This window comes from Bidens hawaiensis, unplaced genomic scaffold (assembly GCF_021521415.1).
Source record: "Bidens hawaiensis isolate Kalapana, Puna unplaced genomic scaffold, B.hawaiensis_p1.1 tig00074949_1, whole genome shotgun sequence".
In the NCBI taxonomy this organism is placed as follows: Eukaryota; Viridiplantae; Streptophyta; class Magnoliopsida; order Asterales; family Asteraceae; genus Bidens; species Bidens hawaiensis.
In genome coordinates, this window is record NW_027503006.1 from 12,507 (window position 1) to 31,189 (window position 18,683).

General features: G+C 32.7%; 1 protein-coding gene across 2 annotated transcripts; it reads right to left on the minus strand.

The window, feature by feature from the left end:
- Positions 1-2,097: 2,097 nt before the first annotated feature.
- Positions 2,098-6,979, minus strand: LOC143606473 (xylose isomerase-like). Of its 2 annotated transcripts, none has more exons than XM_077082237.1 (21): positions 6,852-6,979; positions 6,693-6,746; positions 6,480-6,599; positions 6,315-6,389; positions 5,557-5,686; positions 5,361-5,452; positions 5,211-5,261; positions 4,471-4,547; positions 4,325-4,379; positions 4,140-4,241; positions 3,987-4,038; positions 3,841-3,886; positions 3,700-3,755; positions 3,509-3,560; positions 3,257-3,336; positions 3,070-3,140; positions 2,904-2,944; positions 2,705-2,804; positions 2,558-2,629; positions 2,390-2,467; positions 2,098-2,297 (listed from the first exon to the last, which is right to left on the minus strand). In XM_077082237.1, exons 2-21 carry the CDS (start codon positions 6,744-6,746, stop codon positions 2,262-2,264), a joined length of 1,440 nt encoding a protein of 479 aa, XP_076938352.1. In that variant the 5' UTR covers positions 6,852-6,979; the 3' UTR covers positions 2,098-2,261. The 2 variants fall into 2 exon arrangements, with proteins under 2 accessions (XP_076938352.1, XP_076938353.1); XM_077082238.1 differs by having other exon boundaries at positions 6,693-6,774; positions 6,852-6,872.
- Positions 6,980-18,683: the final 11,704 nt, after the last annotated feature.

Sequence of the window (18,683 nt, forward strand, 5' to 3'; positions counted from 1 at the left end):
CAAGATGCTTTCTTGGGCAATACGTGATCTCTCAGCCAATAAATAAAGGACAGCTGACTAGGTCGTTATAACCGTGCACATCGCCAGGCTTACACAGCGCCCTATCATATTAAGACGCGTGTCCAAGCTGTTATGCCCGTGCACATGCAAAGTATAGCTCAACCTATCATATGAGGGCACGTGTCCAGGTGGTTACGAGAGCATCTTCTAGAAAGGGACAGCTGGCCCAATTATATTCCAACACTCTTCGGCTATATCTTCATGAGGTATTCATTCAATCTTAACTATCTACTCTAAATACTTAAGTACTCTCTCCATCGGAACTGTGCTTATTCTCACGCCGGAGGGTGGTTACGGGAAGACCCCCCCCCCTCTTGTCCTTCCCGTAACGAGCTCACGGTGTCTGTTTTGAAGGTTCTTGTCACTGGACTTTGGGAGATTGAGCTTATATCGTAGTTGGTTGTTATCCATATCCTATCCTGTGGACTCATTGAATCTAGGACCCGTCAAAGGGAGTAGATCCGTGTTTCTTCAAAAATCTTGAAGAATCATTCCTAGAGTTTGAGAATGTTCCTGAAATCCCTTAAGGAACCTCCCACAAAAGCACGTAGCTATCATCGAAATATGGGTTCGAATTACTGTTCACAAAATGTAGCTGACTCGTTTCATAATGAGGATGTCTCGTTCTCTTATTGCGGTTTCCTTTAAAGAAACAACTAACTCAAGATTTTTAGAGACCTACTAGGATATCAAAGCAACAGCTAGCTATTTTCCATTGTAAGATTTTATAATTATTTTTATTATATTATTTTTAAGTTACTCGCTATGATGGGTTATAGTCTCATGAGATTTAATTACTAATAAATGTGAGTTGTTTTTCATGGATGATTTTCCCCCACGGTTCTTCGACCTTCCATCTGAAACACCAAATTATGGTGTGTTACCGTTTGCTATTGGAATGAAAGAACAACACCCTCCATTTTGGAGGTTGAAATGGTAAAATGCTTGTAACCTTTTTTTTAATCTAGGTTTCAATATCATTTTTTTAAATGATTCTTACTAACTTTTTACAGTTTATGTTCCTATGAGTATTGAACAAAGAGATTGATTCCTTGTACTTGTTGATATACGGACACTTTACATGGATTTGTATTTTAGTAGTCTGTGTGGATCATCAGGCTACGATTAATCGGTATCATTCAAGTTTTGGCTTGCCGACACGTATTTGAACAAAGAGATTGGTTCCTTGTACGTGTTGATATGCTAACACTTCAAGAGGTTTTTTTTTGGTGTTGGAATCTCGTGAAACTTGTTTGAACTATTTATTTGGATCATCTTATAAAACTTGCTTAAAATAAAGATTTTGGAATTATAAATTCATATATTTCACATGTTAGCATCTCCAATGGTTTGGTTTGAAGTAGTTTAAAAGACAAACATCCTAATCACCCACTCACATTTTCTCTCTTTCACACTCACACACACAATCTAAAAAACATATGGAAATCAACTCTTTTCTCTCTCTCTCTCTCTCTCTCTCTCTCTCTCTCTCTCTCTCTCCCAAGAGCCACTGAGAATTCAAACAACACAAAAACTCATTATTGGAGACGCCCTAATAGTTACAATTTACTCCTATGTTATGTGTTGATAAATGTGTCTTTATGTTTGTTTTGTTTACCACTTTACCTTTAGATGTTAATAAAAGAGCATAGATAAAAAAACAAACAAGCTTATGTTCTTTCAAAAGATCAACAAGTGTTTTGCCTTCTGGCTAAGCACAATTAGCAACAATATGGATATTCATCATATGATGGTAAAAGATCTCAAACTTAAGATTTTTTTAGCAACTATAACTACTTTTTTAACGCCTTGTATCTACTCCTAAATCTATCCAACTCGCGTGCTACAGGATTTGATCCTTCAATTTTTAACAGAGGAAGATCCTATTACAAACCCGAATACCATTGGACTAAATGCCCTTACCCAACAACAATATTCAGTTGCATCATCTTAAATCTTTATTTATCAAATAAAGTATATAGGTTTTAAGATCTATTTATATAATAAACCATATACATAATTCCACCTTACCTTGCACTTGCATGAATTATGATTGGACTTACGGGCTAACCAACACAGTGCTCAACTTAATTATTCATATCATGCAAAAATCTATCAAGAGATTAAATATACAGATGTGTTGCACGAAACTTCTTATTTCAACATCTTAACCTACGAATTCCTACCGGAAAACTTCTAACCTACATTGCAGACTGGAAGATCATCTCCGCAAGTTCCTGCACGTTAGAAAAATCAATAATCCCCATCCTTAAAATAATAATGAATAAAACATTTTACAAAAAAAAAATATATTAACTTAGTTAATTACCTGTTTGCCAGAAGGAACTAGAGGTTCTCCCCATTCCATAGCTTTCTTTTCTAGCAACTCAAAATCAGCTTTTCCAGCCTGAAGCAAACCATATAAACAAAAATTAAAAAACCAAAAAAAAAGAGCCAAATTACACCACCGCCCTTAATACGGGAATTGGGTGATTACCTCAATTTGGGCACCGAGCTCTGAATCAAAGCTCTGATATCTCTTGCGAACGAGCTCATCCAAAGAACCATCCTTTAATAAAAGAATAATATTATCCCATGTAAGATAATTATAAAAATTAAAATCTAAAACACGAGAATCTAATACCTTAATCAACTTTTCAGCGTTACGAAGACCACGTGCAAGTGTATCCATTCCAGCTACATGAGCAATAAATAAGTCCTCAACGTCTGTGCTCTCTCTTCGTCTGTGAATCACATTATAACATCAATTTTTTTTAAATTTTCTATAGCTTTAATAATAGAAAATATAAAGCAATGTGACTTATTACTAGGTGAAAACTCACAATTTGGCATCAAAATTGAACCCGCCAGGCGAAAGTCCACCCTGAAATTAAAAGGAAAAAAAAATTAGATGCCTTAATTAGTTTATTTTGACTTTTAGTGTTTTCTAGATATTTGACAATTGGTCAAAGAATTATATGTGAAAGTCAAAGATGCAATTTTACTTACATTTCTGATAACACTAAGCATAACTAAAGTGGCTTCATTAACATCCATCAAAAACTGATCTGTATCCCAACCTATTATAAATCGAAAAACATTTGTCAAAGTTCAAATAACTACTCAACACATAATAATAATAATAATAATAATAATAATAAAATCAAACTAAGGTAGCTTAATATCAATATTATACCAACTTGAGGGTCACCGGTGTTTGCATCAATATTTCCTAGTAACCCATTGATTCTTGCAGTTTCAAGTTCGTGATGACAACTGCAAAATAAAAGAATAAATAAAAAAAATTAAACCCAATATATTTAAATAGTAAAGGTGTAATTTGACTGTGAGCATTCAAGGTTGTGAAATAATTTATTCCTATTCATCTATCCACTTTTTTTAATGAACAAAAATATTAAAATGTATATAAATCCAATTTGTCACACACCTGTGCCCGGATAATGTAGCATGGTTGCATTCGATATTCAATTTAAATTCTCCTGCAGTGATTAATAATAAATTTTGAAAAATCAGAATTTGATTTATCAACAACTATTACAATTGATTTTATAACACAATATTGAAGTCACAATATTTGATACTTTTGCAATTAATTTTATAAAATGAATATAATATTACCTGTAAGTCCATATTTTCGTAAGAAATTAGCTGCTGTGGCAGCATCCCAATCATACCTGACGACATAATCATGCGAACTCATGAAAATAACAAAAAACAACAGGTTGATTATTTTTCTGAAAAAAGTAGATAATATCTTACTGGTGTTTTGTTGGTTCTTGAGGCTTAGGCTCAATAAGAAGCGTTCCTGAAATCAAGTAAAAAGTAAAATTAACATGCATATAATTAACTTGTGACTGACAAAATATAGTTACTTTAATGCTTTTAAAAATGATTACTAAAATTACCAGTGAATCCAATCTTCTTCTTATAAGCTACAGCAGCTTCAAAAAATCGTGCCTGCAAACAAGCAAAATTATTGTGTTTGGTAGCATCACTAAACAATTTAATTTAAAAAAACGGTTATTATTATTATTATTATTATTTAGTTATAATCTTACCATGTGATCAAGTTCTCTTTCCATATCAGTATTGAGAAGAGTCTGATAACCCTCACGACCACCCCAAAATACATAGTTTTCACCCCCAAGATAATGTGTAACCTGTTTTTATATAATAATTAGCACAATAATATTATACCAACAGAAATATTATTATTATTTTATTTAATTGACTAATTGCCGACCTCTATCGCTTTCTTAACTTGCGCTGCAGCGTATGCATAGACTCCAATTTCAGGGCTGTGATGATATACAAAGTAAAGTCAGTTTATGATTATTTAAATATATTTGAAAAATTAGATCTTGAAAATTATAAAATTTTATAAATTACCTGGTGGCACCACCATGCATATAGCGTGGATGCATGAATAACTGAGCCGTGCCCCATAAAGGACGAATCTTGGTTCCCTGAGAAAATGTGAATTAGTTTATATAAAAAAAATTAATTAATTACATCTTGATAAAATACAGACTGATATGTATGAAACCACAAGAATTACCAAGGCCTGTAAACGAACCAAACAAACGCAATTGCGTGCGCTTGTTTAACTTTAACCGAACAAACAATTGAACGCAAAGACTTAAACAAACAGAGCTTGTTGTTCGTGTTGGTTTATTTATAAAATGAATTTGTTATTTTATGTTCATTCGTTAATAGTACAAACGAACGATTCACGAACGTAAACGATCACAAAAAAATAAACATAACTTAACACAGATGAACAAACATCAATATGTTGGACCTAAAAAATTAATAACACTAGACTAAACTGTAATTGGTGATATTTTAATTTCATAAAACTATAATAAGTTGTAGTGGGCCTAAAATATATTAATGAATATGTAAACAAATGAACATAAACAACAAACATAAACGAGCATAACTGAACGAATGTGAACAACGTAAGCGATCGTTCGCAAACATAAATGAATGAACGAGAATGTTTCATGTCCGTGCGTGGACTAAAAAAGTCTGTTCATGTTGGTTTGTTTATTAAATAAATGAACATACAAAACGCCAAACGATTCACGAACGTTTCACGTTCGGTTCGTTTACAAGCCTAAAATTACCTGAAGTTCTTTCGCAAGAGCTACAATTTCATCAAGATTTGCATTAGTTTCCTACAAAGATAATAAAATTGTCAATCGGTATGAATGTATGATAACAGTTTCTACAACAAACTAAATAAAGTATTATGATAATAATCAGGGTAAAGGTACCTCTAACGTTCTACCATCTGGAGCAATGTCTCTGTCATGAAAGCACCATCGGTCCACCCCAAGCTTTTCAAGGAACTCAAAGTTAGCTCTCACTGCAACAAAAATAAAGTTTAGTTAAGTACAAAATGCTGCTAAATAAATACAAATATAAACATATAAAGTAGCGTTTTAAGGGTTCTAAAACAGTTAATCTTACTTCTTCGTTTAGCCATGCCTAAAGAATTGGTGCCATCCTCCCATGGCCACATCTTAGTCGCTGCACCAAATGGGTCACCCCCGGTCCCACGAAACGTGTGCCAAAATGCAACACTAAATCGCAACCAATCCTATATATTGAAGGTCGTGTAAATGTACAATGACCCTTTATAATTAATTTAAATACGTTTGAAGACAAATAGGGTTGCACACAAGCGAAGCCCAGACAGGATGAAAGATAATATTTATAATGTGCATATAATGCATAATTAATAAACTAACTAAAAAAGTTATAATTCATATAGGCAAGGTTGCAAAAGTCGCTAGGCAGACCCTAGGCGGCCGACTGGAGAGTTGGGAGTACTCGGCCTTAGTCGGTGAGTACTCGGCCTTAGTCGGAGAGTACTCAGGGATGGCTCACCGAGAACTCGGCCTAGGCGGGGATTACTCGGGGATTACTCGTTGAGTACTCGGAGCCTAGGCGCGATTTTTACAACCATGCATATAGGTTAAGTTTAAATTTAAACGATCCAACAAGCCAGCTAAACAAGCCAAGATTACCTTGGCTCTGGCCAGCTCGTTTACAAAGAAAGGTTTTGTGAGCGAGCAGCTTTTTGAACAGCCATAAAGACGAAGCTAATATAATATTTAAAATTCCCTAAATCAAAAGGTACAATCCTTAAAATTCCCTAAATCAAAAGGTACAATTTTTAAAATAATCTTTAAAATTGCCTAAACAAAACTTTTGAAAAAACTAACCTTCATATTCTTCCCAAGAATCTCTTCATTAGCATTGTACCATTTATACGCAAGCGGGTTCTTGCTACTCGGCCCCTACACAAAACAAAACAATTATATCAACAACAAATAATTCATGAAAAATTCCAAACTAATAATAATAATAATAATGAGTTTGATTATTACCTCATACTTAATTTTGGGAATCCCAGGAAAGAATTCCCCTTCCCACTCACCGGAATCTTCGAAACCACAATCACCACCACCACCAAGATTAGTAGCAGGACATGTAGGTGGTTCACAAATCTACCACATCAAAATTATTATTATTATTATTATTATTATTTTAAACTGTAACAAAAAAAAAACATAATTGGGAAGGCATGCAAAACAATTTACCACTGATTTAGAGATGACAGTGAAGCAGATTAAAGACAGCAATAACTTCTTCATCTCATTCAAATTGAATTGAATAAATAACCTAGATCAAATTCAAATTACAACTTTAGATCATAAAAAAAGAACTGAAATTGGTTCAAAAATTAAAAGAAGAGAGACCTGATGAATGGTTTTGATAGGGTTCTAAATTAGATATAGATTTGTTGCAGCAGACACCCGCAGGTTGTTAGGTATTCTTAAATATTAATGATTCATGGAGATAAGGATGCAGACTCGCAAGTGATGTGGGATACTTTTAATGTTTTTTATCCTGTTTTTATATTTATCATAATATCCTTTTCTTTATTTAGAAACACTTTTATTCAAGATATAATAAATCTAAATATATAATTCGTTTTTATATTATGACACAAAATTGTCATTTCAGTATATTTATTTGTGTCAAAAATAAACCGATCACAATACACTTAACATGTTTTTTAAACATGTCAAATGAATTGACAAATAGTGATCAAGTTGTTAGGGTGTTAACCATGTTGAACGTGACCCTTTAGTCATGTATTACAACCCAAAACACATTATATTATCGGGCCATGTAAACAAAAATTATGTTGGTTGTACGTGATTTAGGATAAACTGAAAGCTACTTATATATCGCCAATTTAATTATCTTACTTAGACAATGATGGAGACAAAGTAAGTCAATATGTTGGGAAGGTTTTAAAATAAAACATGAAAAGTTAAATTATGTCTAACAACGACGTGAAAGAGAATTAAAAAAATGTTCTATTATTATTTTTTGTATCCTATGTGGGCCTGATCTTGTTATAAAAAAAGGAAGAAACATGTTTCGGGTGAATTGAAGTGAGCTATATTACTTAAGTTTGTAGAAATATTATTAAATGCATATGACTACACGAGCATACATAATCAAACTAAATTTGGTCATTTGATGATTCAATATGAATGTTGTTTGTACCACAACAAAGGAAAGGAAGGAAAGCGTTAAGGGCGTCAACTAATTGTTTTGAAGAGAAAGTTAAAAAGTTAATGGCAGTCGTCATGATTAACTATTAATCTTTACTCTTTAGAAAAGTTTGAACACATGTAAAATTTGATTTTGATGTAAACTAGTAATGTTCTCCACTCAACGCGTGTTGCGTAGGAACTCGACAACGTACATGAATATCAAAAAGCGATTATGCAAAAAAATCATAATGACTATCACTTCAACACAACATAAAACAAATTTGACTCGTTATGGCATCGACATGATACCGGCACTCAACGAAACTTATATCTTTATTACGAAAACAACTCCGTTTTAACGACGTGACGCGGATAAAAATAAACACGTCGTAACGACATACTCAAAAAAGCCATACTCACAATTTAAAAATTATTACACGTTAAACGTTAAAAAAGATTATATAAATTAAATGTTCATAAGGCAGAACAAAACTTATATGAGTGATGCTCAAAGAAGTGCCCTAAACGCACTCCTGTTTCGAACTGGTGACCAGTCAAAGGACATAGTCCTGGCACTAGCTACAAACCGTTCCGGTGATCTTGACTCAGCCATTGTAGACCGCATTGATAAAGTTCTAGAATTCTCATTACCTGGGGAAGAAGAAAGTTCAAACTATTAAAATAATAATAGAAAACTATATTGTAAAAGAAAAACAACAAATGTTAGGACATAAATCAAAACCATGAAATCTTTTTGAAAGGCTAAGGTTACAAATAGAAGAAAAAAAAACTAAAGGGTATAACATGACAATAACCAAATAGCACTATAACGTGATAAACAAAATCCAAAACACATCAAGGGGTCTTAGAGTATTACTGCAACAAAATTAAGGACTAAAACTGATTTATACAAATGTGTACAGTAGCAATTCAGTTTGCAATTATATGGTATACTAGCCTATAATCCCGTGTGGCACGAATTGAAAAAAATATTTTTAAACCATATTAATAAATGTTCCCACGATTTAAAGCCTTCATTTTTAACCTACAGATAGAAGAAAATAAAATTTTCCAGGTTGATATATACCTAAACCAATTACATTAAATCATTTTACAAGCACAATTTGTATCATTTACAAATTCTTTTTCAATTTTCAACTCAAGTATGCTAGTAAGTAGTATCAATAAGTATGACCATTCAAAGTCAATAACAGGATTCCCACACACATTTGGATCTTTTTGTACCTCAAAATGTAACGCTGTAATTCTACTTACTATTTTAACAAAAATAGTTTTCACATACATTTAAATTAATTCAACACTTGGATTATTAAAAATCTAATAGAGCTGCTTGCAAATTGTTTTCATACTTGCGACTACATATCCATATTGATGTGTGCTACGCGTGGCGGTTAAAATATAAAGGATGGAATGATTTGCTTTTACACAAGATCGTGTTTTAAATTTATAAAAGTGATTTCTACAAAGACTAAACACACACAAATAGGCAAGTGTACATATCGTATATGTAGAATAGTATTGGTAAGAACCAAGTATCGATCCGTGGACACAAATGTTTCTAATGATAAATCGTTGTTTTACTTTAATCAGAGGTTTTAATCATTTTGGGGTTAATTTTTGAACTTTTTATAAAATATAAATACTTATGTATAATATATAGGTGACCAAGACAAGAGATTCTTAACGAGTTGTTCAATTATGCGAAGGTTACCATCTAAGATCAAGAATCCACTCCATTTTAGCATTGATAATTAATATTTAAACATGTGATAAACTTGCCATATCAATATATGATAGATAGCTCCTTAAACCTTAAGAGAGCATCTTTGGCACTAAGGAGGTAACGTGCACATTTTAAAGTTCACCCTTTCCTAATGTCACGCCACCTCAATGATGTCAATTTAAGTTGGCAAGTAGTTTCGTAAAGTAGAAAGATTAAGATTGACTCCGATTTCTCAAATATCAATTATAACAACTTCGGGTGGTTGTAGTTAACTCACACAACCTCCCCTTGGTTGATTGATGTAGGTTATAATTACACATTAAATTAGCATATGATTTCTTTAACTAAAATGATATCCTGAGCAAAACCATTTTCGGATTACCAAGACTTAGAGAAATACATCATAACTTTTTTCTCATCATTTCTAAGTACAATATAAGGATCCATGTTTCGTTAATGTATCAAAGTATTTCTATCTTTCAAGAACATGAATCGATCATGAACGATTGCCAATGGAATTGACAACCACCAACTTTGATTTAGTGATTTAAGATGGTGAAACATTTCTCATCAAAAGATAATTGTAATATAACCATGTACTTTACTAGACTACACCACATGTTTTGTATAATTATCAAGTAAAGCAAAGCTTCTTCATAGATTTTAGATGGTAAAAGGAGTTTAGCTCATAATGAGCATGATGATAAACATTAAGATGAATGATGATAACAAATACATGATTAAACTTGGAACAATCTATCTTAATGATGGTAATGATGGTTGATGGTGATGACCTCCAAGCCTTCAAACTCTTCACTAGATCTTCAATGTGAGTGTTAGTGTGTGTTTTTATAAGTGAAAACCGGATATAACTCTTTTCAAGGCACACCAAATGAGTGCAACATGAGCCACTATTTATAGGCAATCCGGAGTGTGAGGCACGGCCCCGTGCTTACGTAGGCACGCCCCCGTGCATTTTTATGACATGTGCCAGATTTGTTTTGTCTTTTCTGAAAGGTGACCACGGCCCCGTGGTTGAGAGGCACGGCCCCGTGGTTCTTAGTGACATGTGCTAATTCTTTTTTATCTTTTCTATGTTCACGTCCACGGCCCCATGGTTGGGAGGCGCGGCCATTTGCTTTTGCTTCCAGATTTTGTCTTTTCTTGTGTTCAGAAGCATGGGGGCGTGTTTCTTGAGGCATGGGGGCGTGTTTCGTTGTTTTTCTTGTGTTTTCTTCTGTTTTTCTTCGTCTTTTTGCTTGTTTCTTCGTTTGGGGCTTGGTTTCACCTGCAACTATATTTTATTATGATAAGTAGCCTTTTATGCTATGTTATTTGATAGAAAGTGCAGTTTTTAGAGATTATTTGATGCCGAAAATATGTATATTTTTATGTACATCACATATTTACAAAAGGTTATCAAAGTTTGATAAAAAAAAAATATGTAAAATTGTATAATAAGGGACACAAATACAAAGAATAAACATAATTCTATGCCATATACTTTCACTCACAACATCAAACCCTTTCAACCACTCAAGCCGTTTAGATAAAATATCCCAATTACTGTTTTTAGGCAAAAAAATTTCATAGTCAACAACATGCAGTGAATCAACCATTGAAAGGACTCACTGAATAAGAACATATATAAACAAAGTTCACATATCATCTAATTAGCTTTATCGAATTCGATAAGACAACATGCAATGAAATAACCAGTTTCATAACAAAATGTGACATTCGTCATTTTGGTTTAATTCATATTTGTATTTGTATGGTAAACTCGACAAGTTTTGTCTTTCGGATCCTTTTTTATTATAAAATAGTGGGTTTTATGTTTCATTTATGTTTTACAATTGTCGAATCAAGATAACACCCTTTACGGTATTTTAAAACACTCTTTTTGCCTAAAAACGACTTAAAACGAACTACAAGGACCAAAGTTGCCAAAAACAAACCAAGATAAATCCCATAAATAATTTACCAACTATAAAATATACCTTATGCCCAAATTTATTTTAATTATTATAATTCTTTTAATTAATTTATTTAATTTAAAGGTTTTAACTTCCTTTAACCCCCAACCGACCATCTTAAATGCATGTAATCCTATTGGTGGAATTGGTGGCAACCCCCATAACCATTTCATTATAAATACCAACTCATTCCCACCCATTTTCGGCTGCCCACACTTCATACTCTCTCTAATTTTTGGATTGCAAGGTTTATTTCCCTTTTGTTCTTGACGGTTTGACTTTTAAAGTCAAACATAAGCTATTTCTTGCTTTTAAATCCGATTTGGGTAATTAAAACTCATGTTTTCTATTTGTTTATGTTATATTACTTTACTTTCTTGCTTTCCCTTCTTCAACAGTGATTGAATTAGGCGTTTATGTCATCCTAAAGCACATATACATGAAAAGGCTATTTTAGTCCATTTCAACAGTTTGATTCATTTAAGCTTTTTGTTTTTGTTTAATATATGAGTTTTTAGATTTTATATTAGTTCTATGGTTTTGGGTATGTGGCAACCAACCCCGGTACCGAGTCAAGGACCGAACCGAAACCGAACTCTCATTTAACTCTTAATGTAATTGTTTTAAAACAAGTTGTATATAAGATTCAAGTGTTTAAGTTCTTTTATTTACTTTTGAATTTGTTATTATAATATGGAGTTGTTGGAACCAAACTTGGTCATATACCAAGTTTTGAACCAACCAAACCAAACAAACCGAACTAAACCGAGTTCACTTGCTTAAAACATACAAGAGATGTGTTTCGGGCCACCGAATCTCATATTTTCTTTTAAGATCTTTTTACAAACTGATTTTAAATACTTTCTTAATGTCACACCCCGACCAAAGGCGGCGGAACATGCCGGGGTGCAACGTGATTGGACAAATACACAAGACACTATTTATAGTGACAATATTTAATCAACTCATTTTATTTCATAAATCAATAAACAACACATCTCGTTCATACAAACAAATTGAATGCAAGTAAACAATTATATTGTTCGTTTTACTAATATCCTAATAGTCTTGGTAACGTTTTTCGTCAAGTCCTCGAGTCAACAAAAGTCAAACCTGTAACATTTCATAAAATAAAGTTTATCAACACAAAGGTTGGTGAGCAATTCATAAGTTAGAGCATATAAGTATATAGTAAGAAAAACCACAAAACTTGTATACGAAACGATAAATAAACGCAATAACTTGAATAAATAGATAAAATCGCTAATAGAATTACGTTAGCGACACCTTGCTATAAGGGGATGCCAAATAGTCTAGGATTTATAGTTATCGTTAATGGCATTACGTTAACGACACCTTGCTATAAGGTGATGCCAAATAGACTAGGAATTTGTAGTTCCACCAACCAAAAGTGATAAACACATAGGCATATAATCGTAGAACACCAAATCGAGCAATTATTTAAGTAAAGTATACAATAACGTTTGTAGGTTAAGATTCAAGTATAAAGCATTTAGTTGAATAAGTATGAAATGTCACCCAAAAACGAAAGATGGAAAGCGGGGTATGAAAGTACTCACGTTCAAGTAATAAACTTGAAATATGATAATTTGGAGATTTGCCGGAACGATACGTTTAACGTACGAAGCCTAAATAAAAGAAAGTCTTGGATTAAAAGGTTGTCTTGAAGGTTTTTAATAAAATACATGCTGAGAAAAAGTAAACAGTTAAAGTTCAAGGTTTAAAATGTAACTATTTAAGAATTTATAATAATAACCCTTTAAAAATGTAAGTTTGCTCGAAACCGGGTTAAAGTATCTAACCTTAATATTTACTTAACCTATGTTAAGTAATAAGGTGGGAAAATGCAAAAGTGCAAGTTCCTTTGGGATAAAGATACTAAAACGGGTCTATAACGAGTGTTCGGGTTGTTGGTTCGGGTCTTGATAATTGGTCAAACCCAAAGTCAACTTCCCAAAATAATGAATGTTATGAGGTAACTGATGTGGTCTAAACTATACATATTATTATATGAATATTCACTACACTTTGAAGTACTTTTGAGCCAGATTTTATTGAATATTATTATTAATTGGTTCGTACGTGTGTTTTAATGGTTTTAAGAGATAATGAGCTAAAATTGAGTATTTATTTTAATATGTGACACTGAGCTAAAACAAAGTACTATTACTAAACTTGAGACCAATGAGTAAAACTTCGAATCAAGTTTATATTATTATTGTTATCTACATTGTTAACCATATGTTTATTATATAAATAATATGGATTTTTATGAATTAAAATAACCAACATATGTTTGTTTGTTTTGACTAGAGACATCAAAATAAAAGAAGTTGGTGAAAATATATACAAGAATCTCGTGGAATTGGGCTTAGCATGGAGAAATCATTAAAGAAAAAAAGAAATGCACATGAATTCAAGAAACAAGGAAAATCAAAGCGTAGTTTGTCACTTGTTGCAAATCAAGGATTCTGTGGGTCTCATGGAAGAATACATAGAAAACATTCTACCGATATTTATTTGAACAAATTAGTTTATGGGCCAATCAATATTCAAGAAAACGTAAAAGATTAGTTTAGGCCTCATTTAATTCACTTTTAGAATGGGCCGAACCAATGAAAATAAAGAAGTCGGCAGAAAAGGTTTTTCTTTGTTGTGGAGTAAGGCACAAGTTGGGAGTCATTATAAAAAGAAAGAGGGTCGGCTGATTTGAAAAGATTACCCTACGCACGAACCAGAGGAGGATCATTATCATTGGAGGCTACTGTTCATCGCAAAGGAGAAGAATATTATTATAGAAGAAGGCCTTTGATTCAAGTGGAGATCGTTCGGATTCAACACCTACCCAACCAAGCATCATCAATATTCGGTTTGAATTTATTATTTTAATTATGAACTTGGTTGTTGAACTTAGTTATTATGGTTTATTTGATTTTAAGATGTTAGGCTAAATTTATTAGACTGCCTAGGCTTGTGATGAACCTTTGTTGAAGTTTGATTTTATTTGGAGTTTGCTTTTCGTTATGGGTTTATGAATTAGTAAAAAGTTTAATATTATTTATTCGATGCATATGGGTGCTTGGTTTTATTTGATGAGTTTTATTGTTTCACAGTTTCCTTGGTGATTGTCTGTCATATAATAGGATTTTGTTAGGTCATTTATTGTGTGTTCTTGACTAGTTTGTGATTGATTTATAATAATATCATAGAAACAATATTATTAATTAAATAAATAAAAGTGCGCTGCTAATCTAAAAAGCTGTAAGGTGATAGATTATTTGATAGGTCGTTGTTGATTAAGATAGCTAGACTTAGTTCTACGTAAGGAGTCCGTCTAGGTTTGACTTTTCAACTTTGTTTATTGAGTCGAATGAATTTATTAAACTACCTTGATTTCCGCGCTGTAAGGTAGGTTGTCGTTTAAAGGTACTCGTTCATAATTAATTAGATAACTGTAAGGAAGTCTAATATTAAAATTGGTGTTTTTAAGAACTTAATAGAAATCCACAGGTGTCTTCTTGAAGGGTCAGGGGTCTTGTTCGGGTTTTCTGTTAAGTGATTATTTTATGATCCCAATTCCATAACAAGCATTTTCCTAATAATTGATAACTAAAACTTTGGGGATTCTAGCCTAGGTGGTTTTTCATCATCATCTTATTTAAATCAATTAAAATTGTCTTTTTGTTTATTTTACTTATTTTTCTTAATTAGTTAATTTATTAGTTTAATATTTAATTACTTTTAAACCCCCCATTATAATAATAATAATTAATAGTTGTGTCAGTCAGTTGAGTGTAATTAGTTAATATACGTAATTTAAAGAGTCTCGTGGGTTCGATATCCGGACTTACTTAGCTTTACTAGAGTCGATCGGTTCACTTGCCGGTTAGTAGTTTAGTCGAGTTTTAGAGAGTCTAGAGTATTACTTAGTGTCTAGATTAGCTTAATTTAGTTAATAATTATTAGACTACTTTTAGCACATCAATAACTCAATAAAACTTAATAAGACTTAACCAAGTATGTAGTTCTATTGTTTTAGAACTAACAATGCGCGTTAAGCGAGTGTTCGGTTTTGTCGGTCCAAACTATGTTTTGAGATCAAGTTGGATCCAACATTTCCAAGTACTTAAGAAAATAATTAAAATCAGTTTGTAAACTATTTTTAAAGAAATATACAAGTCTTGATAGCTAAAAACACACTTGTGTGTCTTAAGCGAGTAAAAATCGGATTGGTTCGGTTTCCATCTCACAACAAGTTCATAGATAGTTTCCACATGCCCAAATAACCAAGAACTTGTATAATAATGTACAAATGAAAATACTTAAGTTTTACAACCAAAAAGTTAACAACAAAGTCTTTAAACAAAAGTTCGGTTTGGTTCGGTTTCCATCTCACAACAAGTTCATAGATGGTTTCCACATGCCCAAATATCAAAGATCTTGTATAATAATGTACAAATGAAAATACTTAAGTTTTACAACAAAAAGGTTAACAACAAAGTCTTTAAACAAAAGTTCGGTTTACGATCTTGAGCTATTTACGGTTAAACCGAAGCTTAGACTCTTAGAACCCATAACCATAGAACTTGTAAATATGACAAACAAACTAAAATGAGCAGAAGTTAAGCAAGATTAATATGTATAAACAAGTTTTATATATATATATATATATATATATATATATATATATCAATGACACGAAGCCATCCATGAAGCCTTGCCTTACAAGGTCCGAAACCTCACCGACCGGGATCGGAGAAGTAACTACCAAAGGTAACAAGGGGTGTATATTATATATATGTTGTTCCACCATATTCAAGTATTAATAAGACCATATGAACTAAATAGAATGAAAGATTAAACTCAGTTTGACTTTTGGAATTCAAACCTTCAAGAACACATAAATAAAAACCTTGAATTTATGAAGAATTGAGAGAGAATTTGGAGTGAGAGCAAGTGTAAAAATGAAGGAGATGGGTGTGTATATATAGGGTAACAAGGCTTCTTTGCAAGGTTCTCTTTCATGTTTGCATGTAAATAGATCAGTTAAACAAACAAGCAAAGCACAAAACATCAAGGAAATCCGGATTGCTGCAGGTCTGCGGCCGCCCTAGCCTTCATGGCCGCTGGGCGTGGCGCGTCATGAGGGTGGGGTTTGGTCAGCTCGTCTTTTGTGGCTCGTTTTGCGTCCCGGAAGTTCGTTTTTGATGTAATTTTATCGTTTTAAAGGCATTTTCGAATCCGTAAAAGGGGTTTTTCAGATTGAACATGTGGGGATGATTTAGTAACATAAAATTCAATATTTTATATATTTGAAATGTTCAGGATATAAATCGGGTCGGTTTACGTGATAAACGAATACAAATAGAACCCGAAATTGACGAATGTCACGCTTAAAGTACTTGTGATGTCGGAAGCAACTTGATCTTATAACAAGCTTGGACCGACAAAACCGAACACCCGCTTAACATTGACGTTTGGAGTTCTTCCTCATTGAACTTCTAACTTAGTTAATATTTCTGTTTTTTTTAATGAGTTATCTTATAACATTTATCACTTTGGAATATCGGATTCATACTTGACAAATTATCAAGACCCAAACCGACTAAACCGAACACTCGTTAAATCCTGTTTTGGTATTTATCTAAGGGGTCGTGCACTATTGCATTAAACCAATCCCCACCCATTTACTTAACAAAGGTTAAGTAAAACTTATGGATAAAACACCGAGACTCGATTTCGAGATAACTTACTTTTAAACCGTCACTTTAAAATTACTTAAGTTTTACTACACTTTAAATCCCAAACCTTGTTTATTTATTTTACTTGTCATTTTATTTTACTTTTAAGTGTTCCCAATACACCCAACTAACTTATGGACATTTTAAATCTAGGATTCATCCCTTAACGCGTTGAGCCCTTTCCCATGCTATCTTTTGGACAAGTTCATCATCAAGTTACTTATTGCAAGTGAGTACATTTCATCCCTCGTTTTCATTTTTATACTTTGGGGGTAACATGCATATCTATTCAAAACAAGAACGATTAAGATACTAGATCCTCAAACCACAAACTCTAGGGTGTATGATACTTAGAATAATTGCCCTATTGTGTGTTATAGGCCTTTTATGCTTTACGTGCACGAAGTGTTTATTTTGATGTTGTTGTTGAGCCTCAATAAGTATGATCATATGCGCCCCTAACTACTTTAGCCTTGTGCTAGTAGAATAGGGCCTCATTATCCGAGTATTTGGGTAGTTATACCTACAAGAAAGGACCTCATTTATTTATGATTTATATACCGCAATTGTTGCTTTTATTTATGGTCTCATATACGAGTTGTGGATTTTGTCTCATATTATATATACTCAAAACTATGAAATTGCTCATCAACATTCGTGTTGACAAAATATATTTTATGCATTGTTACATGTTTGATTATTGGTTGACTGAAGTTGAAGACGTTATTTTATTTTAAAACCGTTTTGGTTATTAGAAGAATGAACAATTTATTTCTTGTCCTTTTGAGTTATTTTGTATGGACAAGTTGTGTTACTTTTGATGACTGAATGAAATGAATGAGTTATTTAAACATTGTCACTTTAATAGTGTCTTGTGTTCTTGAGCAATCCGTCGTGTCCCGGCATGTTCCGCCGCCTTTGATCCGGGTGTGACTCAAAATCACCACACCATCACCATGGTGTTTTCAAAATTTAAGGATAGAAAAAAAAAACAAATATTAGATCGCACTTGTTTAGGGGTGGAGCAGGGCTAAGTGGCTTACTTCTTGCGTTATGCTTTTATATGTTTGAGGTTGAAGGAGTACTATGCCACTTCCTTTTTCTTTGATTAATGAACCAGTTATTAATCTGCTTTAAAAATACTTGGACAACCTAGTTCTTCTTGTACTGAGCATAATTGGAGTACTTATGCATTCATTCACTCGCTTAGGAGGAACAATTTGACTACAAGTCGTGCTAAAGACTTGGTTTATGTCCATAATAATCTTCGTCTTTTGTCAAGGAACCCAAATGATGATGTAAAGATATGGGATGTGGGTGGAGATGCATTTGATTCAATGGAAGATATTGGGTTTTTGGAGGTTGCCGATCTCTCGCTATATGAACCGAGGTTTGAAAACGATTTGATTATTGATAAATGATAATTAATATAAACCTATGATTGATATAGATTTTTTGGAGTTTGAACTTTATATCAATATAAATCTATTTTGGACTTTGTTAAATATATTTGTATTTTTTGTATTTTTTTTTGTCGTAC

Excerpts from the sequence above, each read along its gene's own strand:
- LOC143606473 (XM_077082237.1), bottom strand. The coding sequence starts at position 6,746 with ATGAAGAAGTTATTGCTGTCTTTAATCTGCTTCACTGTCATCTCTAAA. Across the intron at positions 5,453-5,556 it reads AGGCATGGCTAAACGAAGAA|TGAGAGCTAACTTTGAGTTC; the intron begins GTAAGATTAACT and ends TTTTTGTTGCAG. Across the intron at positions 4,039-4,139 it reads AAAGAGAACTTGATCACATG|GCACGATTTTTTGAAGCTGC; the intron begins GTAAGATTATAA and ends GCTTGTTTGCAG.